The sequence below is a fragment of the Oncorhynchus mykiss genome, chromosome 8, assembly GCF_013265735.2.
Source record: "Oncorhynchus mykiss isolate Arlee chromosome 8, USDA_OmykA_1.1, whole genome shotgun sequence".
NCBI lineage: Eukaryota > Metazoa > Chordata > Actinopteri > Salmoniformes > Salmonidae > Oncorhynchus > Oncorhynchus mykiss.
In genome coordinates, this window is record NC_048572.1 from 33,820,388 (window position 1) to 33,830,074 (window position 9,687).

At 41.4% G+C, this 9,687-nt stretch overlaps 2 protein-coding genes across 9 annotated transcripts in view; one reads left to right on the top strand and one right to left on the bottom strand.

The window, feature by feature from the left end:
* The window catches only part of cdc42bpab (CDC42 binding protein kinase alpha (DMPK-like) b), a 102,865-nt gene extending 101,014 nt beyond the window's left edge, over positions 1-1,851 (bottom strand). For all 8 annotated transcript variants that reach the window (XM_036985359.1, XM_036985356.1, XM_036985355.1 and 5 more), the window contains exon 1: positions 1,650-1,851. In XM_036985359.1, coding sequence (XP_036841254.1) covers positions 1,650-1,827 — 178 coding nt within the window. In that variant the 5' untranslated portion in view covers positions 1,828-1,851. The remainder of the gene's footprint in view (positions 1-1,649) is intronic.
* An 832-nt stretch (positions 1,852-2,683) lies between these two features.
* On the top strand, positions 2,684-8,387 carry LOC110529835 (left-right determination factor 2). Its single transcript, XM_021612424.2, has 5 exons — positions 2,684-2,819; positions 2,930-6,775; positions 7,003-7,246; positions 7,369-7,608; positions 7,738-8,387. The coding sequence occupies exons 2-5, from the start codon at positions 6,508-6,510 to the stop codon at positions 8,060-8,062; spliced, it is 1,077 nt and encodes a 358-aa protein (XP_021468099.2). The 5' UTR covers positions 2,684-2,819; positions 2,930-6,507; the 3' UTR covers positions 8,063-8,387.
* Positions 8,388-9,687: the final 1,300 nt, after the last annotated feature.

A 9,687-nucleotide genomic window follows, 5' to 3' on the forward strand; every position in this document is an offset into this window, starting at 1 on the left:
GATTGTTGTTTCTTTGGTTCTGTGAGTGATCCAACTCATATCTGGACAACTTCTCAGGCTACAAAGAAATACATACTAGTATAGTATCATATAGTATAGAATTAGGCCTATAACATGGTTATTATTATTGTATAGTGCTGTAACAGTCATTATCAGTATTTAGAATTAACATCATTTTCAATGACCAAATAATTGTTTAAAAGCAGCTAATACAATGACGTTAGACCTACATGTTGAATAATTGAGCATTAAGATTAATTTAAGTGAAAGGCTCTTCCCAATCTTCTGCTTACTGGCCCTCATCTGAGGTGGTTATGAGGACATAATAAAAGGATATGGTGAACTAGGCCTGGTCCATTCACTGATGGCTGCTGTTTATACAAGGGTCTCCATTTCAACCAGAATGAGGTCACCAAACAACTAAGTGATGAAAAGCAAACCTTATACTGTTTGTCTTTACTGTAGTGGGCTGAGCATTAAAGGGGATACGAGCGGTGACAAATAGGCCTAAGTCATTACTAGGCAACCTAGTTATAGGCCTATAACTTCAAAGTATACTATCTATTCTTGATGACATAGGCCTATGTTTTGAGTATCACATTTTGTGAACATTAAAGTCCAAGTGAACTGTGTTTTTTTTAAGTTAAGTGTCTTGCCCATCGTTGGGGAGTGCTGTTTCATGTAACAGGCCTGGGTGTCCATTCTGCTATGTAACACCTGTCATACCATGTCATCAAACCTTGCTGTGAGCTTTGAAGTCAAAAGAAGGACAGCAACGGCGTTGATAGCTGCTTTATTTCAGTAGGGCTACCTGTACTACACTACAACCCCTTAGCCTATATGAAGCAGACAAGTATGTTTTGATCGTTTCTCTATGGTGTTTTTAAAGATGAAATATGTTCCATTGTTTGCAGCTACTGCCAGTGAAATGAGTGAGTCCTGAATAAAAGCTATCTTTGAGGACCTTATTGCAGTACCTATTGAGTGTTTCCCACTTCGTGAGCCATCACCCCTGGACTCCGGCTGTGTCCGTGTCAACACCGGGAAATGTCAAAATGAAATCACACTTGCTCCGGCAACTGAGTTGCCACAGGGCCAGTCTTAAAAATGTGAGTCGCATTCCACATACGTGCTCGAACCCCCCCCCCCAAAGGTTGTCACAAACACAGTTAGTTTATAGTTATTTGTGTGTGCGTGTGGTCCTGTGTGCTTTGCTTTTATTTTCACTGACTGTGAGAGGTTACAAGATTGCAAACGTTCCATGACATTTGGGGCTCACGCTAGGCCCCTGCCTGCATGCCTACTACCACCAACCACGTCTACAACAAATGGCAACAATGTCACCGTTCTTCTGTGGTTAGTTTATAAACGTCTATTTGTTACGGGTCACGAAACAAGTGCGATAGAAAGTACCTCAACGCAGTCATACTCCACTACAAAGTCTCAATGGCCCCGAAAACTAGCTTGCAGTTCAAATGTAAGTGTGGAAGGTGGCCTAGGCTAAGAGGATAGCAGATCCTCCATGGGCCTAGTACTGAGGTCTCTACTACTATAAAAGGAGTGTTGTGAAAGGGAGGGGACACATTGCACCAACATTATCATCTTACATAAAGAGAAACGGGGGAAGAAAAGAAAGAAAAAAAACTTACCCCAATCTAGAAACTCCAATATGTTTTTCTCTCTTCTGAGGGGTGAGTTGTTGCACTCATCATAAAGGCAGATAAGGATATCCAATAGCGTTTCCACACTAAGGCATTGGCCATTTGACTGAGCTGGGCCGTCCAGGATCAGCTTTTCCAGTTTCTTCAAACGGACCTCTCCCGACATGATTCGAACTGTAGTCTGGTGATGATGGCAGTCGTGAAAATGATAGAAACTCACTTAAAATTGTTAAGCCTTATATTCAGGCTTACCGGTGACGAACAGAAGTTAGTCTAGCTCGTCTCACCTTGTAGCAAAATGAGAAGGGAAAAAAACTTTGAAGTTTTGATCCAGGCGAGTTACTAGCGAGCTAAAATAGATCTATCATGAGCCACCTCTCACAAAAGGTATCGATAGAGTATATCGGAGTTGTGCGAGACATGTACATTTTCCTCATTTTATTTAGTTAGCTAACCTATTCCCCCAAGACACATAAAGAATTCACAATTACCAGACCCTGCCCTGGCCGGCAGATTTTGACGTATTGTTAGCCTTATGAACGCCGCTGGTATTATTCCCTTTCGTATTTCTAGTCTTCTTCCTGGCAAAAATCCAAAGCAATGAAAATATTACCCGTGACAATGCAGTTATAGCAATCCCCTGAGTTATTATCTGTGGTTGTCAATTCTGCAGCGACAAAAAAAAAATGCATCAACACTAGATCTGCAATGCTACAAAGCCCCAATGCCCCTCCTCTGTTGAGTCTGAGAATGGAAGGGCGAAAGGCTTAAGCTAGCTCGTTTTTTCTTTTAAGTCCAAATCTTCTTTTTAAAAAAAAATCATCTGCCTGGCCCTCTTCGCGGTTCAAAAACCATGGTTCGAGTATATGTCCATTGCCGTATCCGTCGAAAAGGCGGTTTCTCCGAAGGGGTTGAACGCTTTCCTGTCAAGAAAAGAAGCGATATTCTTGCTTATACCAGTCCAGGACACTGCCTTCCTCCCTGGTCGCTTGCCGTCTCCAACTACTGCTTGCTGCTGCAGGCAAAATCCCAGCTCATCATGGCGACCGTCACAGCATCTGCTGTGCCGTGGGGCGCAAGGGTATACTGCAAGGAGAGTCAATAATATTGTGAATGGAAACTGTGGCCGTCGGTGGGGAATGGAATGACACGTTTACGGTAAGAACGAAAACCTGGCCCTTCAATGGCCTAAGCATATATATGTTTTTAGGCACATGTATATTGAGCGAGCAACTAACACTAAATTCTTTCTCTTTTTTGGAGGATAGGCTACACCCAAAGTAGCTCACCTGGGTCGTTTTTTTCTTCTTTAGTTAACAGGCAGGAAAATGAGAATAATTGGACCTCACCAGAAGTCAAAATATGTTAACTATTGACTTCATTGATTGACAAAGATATTCATATGATATGCATTGTGTTTTAGCGAGCCTATCAATCAATGTTGGTGTTCTTGCAGCTTATTATGATAAATAAAAGTACTGCTAACATAATGGTGTTGAACTGTCAACATGAGAGGCATTTACATTTCAAAGAGAATAGTTCAAACGTTATGGGTTTCAACATTGAAAAGAGTTTTCAGAAACTATAACCTTTTACTTTGTTTAAAAATCTTCCACCACCCCTTTGATCTAGCAGGTATGACAGAATTGTGTTATATTCTTTGCCATTAAACAAGCGTATCAAGGACCAAGGGTTGAAATAATTAAGTTAAAAAATATATTATTATTATTTCAACACATGCTCGCACTGGGTCAAGAAAGTCCCAAATTGGATCTGATGACCTACTTGGAGCAATCGCGCCCCCTGGCGAATATTTTGCAGCCTAAAATTCTCTGGGTGCTACAGATAACGATTGATAGATTTGTCAGTCATCGCCAAGGTGACTAAAAAGTTACTTTAATTTATTTATTTCAAGTTTATCAATTTCATATTAACAATGATAAATATGGAACCTCTGCCAAGTGAGCATCTACAGTAGTCAGATGCAAAATATTGTCTCCTATAGTCAATGAACAAATGGAAATAAATTACTAGGATGAAAACAGTTAATATTGTTTTGAAACGATATTAACTGTGATACAAATTAAATTAACACAATTATGCTATAGCCGGGTCAATTAAATACCCTATACGACTGAACCATTAGTGGATTGTTGTCTGGCCCTGCACATGTCTAGCGCTTTCAACTGGCTTGCCTCCCACTCTTGCCTTGTCCTCAGACTTGCTCAATGATTATTGGCCTACATTCCCCCACTTGAATCCTGGGCAGTTAGTTACAAGTAGAGCAATTCAGGTGCAAAACATTGCATTTCTTCAAATATTTGAGATAAGGCAGGATACCATAATCAGGAAGTTAGTGACAACAATGTAATGTCATGTAAATAATTAGGGCAACAACTTCAATATTGACCTTTACACACAGCTTCCTTTTCTCATTTGAGATACTCAAAATAATAGGCCTAGTCTTCCGATGTTCTGCTGAAGTCAAGTCCATGCAAATGTACAGAATGCCTGTACTTTAGAGTTGGGTAAATGTAATTTTAGGCATCTTTCACCATAATTATCATATTTCAAAACATAAAATAAAAACATTTTTTGATTTAACGATCATGTGATAATGGGTATAGAGAGGGGGATTTTGACTGTGTTTACACAGGCAGCCCAATTCTGAACTTTTACCCAATTATTTGTAACTGATCTGTTTGATCAAAATACCAATAATTGGCCTAAAGATCACAGATAAATTGAACAGCTTTTCTAATGCAGATGTGAGATGTTAATTAACACTACTGTTATGGATTGTAAGAGCTGGCCTTTGATTGAAGATTATTTGCACGTTGGGAGAATCAGATGTATCTGTGCTTTGAACCAGGGACCTGTCTTGGCTTTGATTGGGAAGGGATGAGGGAAAGACTGCCAAATATCGTACAAGAGGAATCTTAATTTACTAAATTATGGGTCGAAGTGGAAGGAAAAGTTTTGTGTGTTTTGTGCTTTCAAGAGATCACTAAGATCCCTAGGCTATGTGTAGGTTGACCCAATATATCTGGTCTGAATTCACATGTCTACTGTGGTGTTTCTAATCAGCAGACAATCTTATTGCATATTCCAACCTTGCATTACAAGCTACTTGTTTGTGTGAAAATATCATGCATTCACTGATGTGGATATGATTGTAATCTACATTGTAAATCAGTACTACTGATTTCTTAAATGATATTTTCATGCGTCTGTAGATTTAAGGATGTAGTGATTGATGTATGCAGACTTGGGTCAAATGTCAAATCCTTTGGAGCTTGGAGTTTGCACTTTTGGCAGTATTCAATGGGCAACGTACTGGGTAAACTAAATCCTGCCTAGTTTAATTGAAAGTATTTGACAATGAACCAGGTCTGGATGTACCTATGTAGCAATACATTTCAGGTATTTTAATTATTAAAATAGCCTAGACTATAGTAGCTGCAGAGCATAGAGTGTGGTTTTCAGATGTGGCTAGCAATGGTCCCCCTGAAAGTCAATCTGTCATTTGTTCTTCCTGTGTCCTCCTTTAGTTTGTCTGACATCTCTAAAGAAATAAGCCCCAATACACACACACAGACAGGGCCCATTCTAGGGCCACCAACCCCTCTTCTAATGTTTGCGTGACAAAAAAAGGCAAGGCAAATCCTGCAATGGAATCAGATAATCACCACCATGTGAAGAGCCTCCCAATCCACATCGACTCTTGGATTAACTGTCTGTTTGGCTAATAATTTTAATCTGTCGGAGGGGCAGAAGGGGTGGTGGGTTTGGAATAAACATGTAATCCCTTTGCCCCTCCTCCCCAGAGTCCCCACACCAGTGATGGGCCATAAATGGGACCCTTGATCAACTAAAATGGCTGCCAGACAGACATAAATAAGCACACTGACATACTGTTGCCAGACTGGGCTTGCTTTACATTGTCCAGTGGAATGCACATGTTAGAGTGTGTAGACAACGGTGATACTGAGAGGGTGCAGCCCAGGTTCACAGGGTCAGGGGCTGTCTGGGAACACATGTGCAGATGTAGACAACATGAAGAAGAGTCAATGGAAAGGCATTTGTTTAAAAAAAAAAGAAGAAAGTATTATGCAATGGTAATATTTAGCCTCTTTAAAGACATATACTTTAGTATTGATCTAAATATTGCATCAATCTAAAAGTGTTCATTATTAGTGATGATTTTGAAATATCGGAACAGGATGCAGACATTTACTCCAACCAATTTGCAATCCTCTCGTCCTGCAAACTAACGATAATTAAAGCTACTACAAATAAAGTAGGCTAATACATGTATGCCTCTGGATCAATTCAATATTTCCAACCCACAACAATCCAATAACTATACTGTCTTTAGGAGTTTTCTTACCTCAAACATCTCTGCAAAGTAATGCTTTTGTGACAAGCATCCAAGACTTCCCATTGACATTGAGCAGACTGGATTTGACAAACGCTTTGTATAAATTTGTAGGTTATAAATTGTAGAGATCCCTGTATGATTATAGAGGAATGGTGTTCAAATGACCCTATACATGAAACGGATACAATACATCGTTTGGGAGATGGTTGCCTTTCAAGTATGGCACTTCTGATGTCTTGACCGGTACGTGGCTTCTAATGTCACACCTTTTGTTGAGATAGCCTATCGGTCCCCCTCCCATCCCCCTCCTCCTCCTCCTCCTGAATGTGTGAATGACTGACTGGGAGGGCCAGGGGCTTATAAGGGCCGGACCGATGTCAGAGTGCCACTGTCTCTCTCTGAGCTACTTTGCAGCTGTACTTCTCTCCTCTCTGCTGGACACGACACCCTCTTAGAAGATTTACGATGGATTTGCTCCGTGTTTGCGTCTTGTGCGCTGCTGCTTTCGTCACCGTCTCCAAGGCTTTTACGCACAACGACATGAAGGATGCCCTGCTTCAAAAACTTGGGCTGGATGATGTTCCGAAAATTCACAAAAGGGACTTGGAGAATCTTGTCATCCCGACGCTCGTTAAGAATAAATATCTGTCAATGCTGAAGCTGCATCACGACAGGCGGCGCAGGTCTCTGCCGAGCTTGGCGGGGATCCTGAGGGGAATTCGAGGAAATGCAGGTAAATTAATTTTACAGTACAGACATAAATAAAATGCTTCCTAAATCTGAATTATTTTTAATTGAATGTTGTCAGACCTATTTTTGGCATAGGCGCACACATGTACTTTTTGTATGCATTTGTGCGCCCTCATTGTTCTGTTTATGCAAGTGTGCATTCCAACCCATTCATATTTTTATCGGATTTTATATTCAACACCTAAGCATTTCTATGTTCTGTTTTATTAGACATCTCTGGGGTGTTTGTGTACTCGGACACCACTCGGCAACGGATGGTCTTCGATATGGATACCCGCATCCCCCATAACAGCGAGGTGACCATGGCCGAACTGAAACTGTACAATAAAGCCCCTAACAAGCGCTCCATGCCCGAGAGGAGGAACCACCGGCCAGTCAACAACGCCAGAGTCTCCATCTACTGGGTAGATATGCTGGAGAACGGCTCTAACAGAACCTCTTTGGTGGACTCACGGTAAGATTTTACGCAAAGCCATGTCGTGTCCAGATCATTTCCGTTAGGCTATGTGTTGTCCTTTGTTCTTATCATTTAGACCCTATGTGCAAAGTTTTTAATCAACCATTTATTTCCTGTAGGTTGATCCCCATCCATGAGACCGGTTGGAAAAGCTTTGATGTCACTCAGGCTTTGCACTATTGGTCAAAGACGCAGCAAAAAACACCTATGCACCTGGAGGTGTGGATCGAGGGCGAGAGACCTGGCAGCTACGCGGCAGAAATTGCTAAGAGTGTCCACTTTACCACCCAGGACCAGGCGGACAACACCTTGGGAAAACCTGAGCTGGTCCTCTACACGCTCAACCTCGAAGAGTTTGGGTAAGGCGCTCTTTAATATGCAGAATGTGTAAACATTGTAACACTGGTCCGGTGACAATTATCATACCTTTAGGCTACACATCAATTAGTACAAGTTAACTAACGACTCCCTATTTGGTTTCCGCATAGGTCTCGAGGCGACTGTGAAAACAACCCAGATAAGGACACGTGCTGCAGAGATAAATACTTCATCAATTTCCGCGCGCTCACGTGGACCCAGTACTGGATCATCGAGCCAGCGGGATACCAGGCCTATAGATGCGCCGGGGGATGCAAGCAGCCCAAGCGCAACTATGGCTACGGGGAGAGGAAGTGTAGCATCGCAGAGAGCGCTCCGCTGCCCATTATGTACCTGGTCAAGAAGGGCGACTACACCGAGATAGAAGTGGCTGAGTTCCCCAACATGATCGTGGAGTCATGTGCCTGCACCATGGACAACATCTCCATAGTTTGAAGTTAAGTGTTTGGGACTGGGCAGGGCAGGACGCCTCCAAATGGACTTACAGTACTTTTCTATTTAAAATGGGAATTCTCAGGGAGAGTTGCAGGCTATAATAAGAAGGAGCACGGCAGATCTCTTGAGATAAACTAACCAAGCACTTTATTATATTTTGTAAATAATTCATTCATAAGTTTGCCTTTGTATGAATGGTATACTGTACCACTCAGAGGAAACTGTCAAGATTTGGTCTCAGATGTTATATTTTTGAGCTGTAAATACTATGGATTTCATGATTAAATGTAACATATTTTTTTTAATTAAAGATGTCTTTATTTTGTTATTTGTCATGAAGCGTGATTGGGAAAATCACACTGACAGACATTTATTATTAAGGTATCCTTCCACCCAGCACATATACACTTGGCTTCATCTAAGCCTACATACACCTTGTTATCCTTAGTTAGCACTGTATTCAGTTGGTAATGATAAGTCAACAACCACTATTTATCTAATGACATAAACTTGTTTCGGTGAAAGAGCATTAGGCGGGGACTGTCATGGTTAAACAGGTTTGTTGAGCATCATTTACATCAGCTTCCTGACTGAGTGTGCTGGTTGTTTGATTCCATTAGGATGAGCCGGTGGCCACACACAAACCCAGAGGCCATATTTACATCTCCATGTTTACATCTGGCTTAGCAGATAAATAGGACCCAGACATAGTCAAGAAGAGAGAACTCCATCGACAATCAAGGCTCAATTGCAGACTCTGGGGGTCTTGTCATTTTAATGGGGGTACTTAAGGTTTTAGAGCTTTGGCTAGTCTGGGTACACATTGCAAAGGCAATGCCAAGAGCACCCTGTTGGGTGCTCTTGGTTAGGAAAAGTAGCTTGTGTCAGCCAGACTTCTGATATGTTCAAGAAATAGGCTGCTAGGTTTCCTCATATCACATTTTCAGATATAAAGCCACAGACTTCTGATATGTTAAAGAAATAAGCAGCTAGGTCTCCTCCTATATCACATTTTCAGATATAAAGTGAACCTTTAGGGACAGTTTCCCAGACACAGTTCAGCCTAGTCCTGGACTAAAAAGTACTTTTAATGGAGTTTCTACATTGATCAAGTCCAGGACTAGGCTTAACTGTGTCTGGGAAACTGTCCCTAGAGCACCCAAAAGGGTGCTCTTGGCATTGCCTTTGCAATGTGTACCCAGACTGGCCAAAGCTCTAAAACCTTAAGTACCCCCATTAAAATGACAAGACCCCCAGTTTGCAATTGAACCTTGATTGTCTATGGAGTTCTCTCTTCTTGACTGTGTCTGGGTCCTATTTATCTGCTAAGCCAGATGTAAATATGGCCTCTGGGTTTGTGTGACAGTGTCTGCTCCCTATGTGGCCACCGGCTCATCCTAATGGAATCAAACAACCAGCACACTCAGGAAGCTGATGTAAATGATGCTCAACAAATCTGTTTAACCATGACAGTCCCCGCCTGGAAACCTTCTCTTGGAGATGTGGAGGAAGAAGCACTTGTTTTTATTTTTTATAATCATTTACTTTATTGATCATGTGACAAAAATACGTAGAAAACATAACTGAAGCATCAACACATCAAAACATTGTCAAAAAAAAAAAAG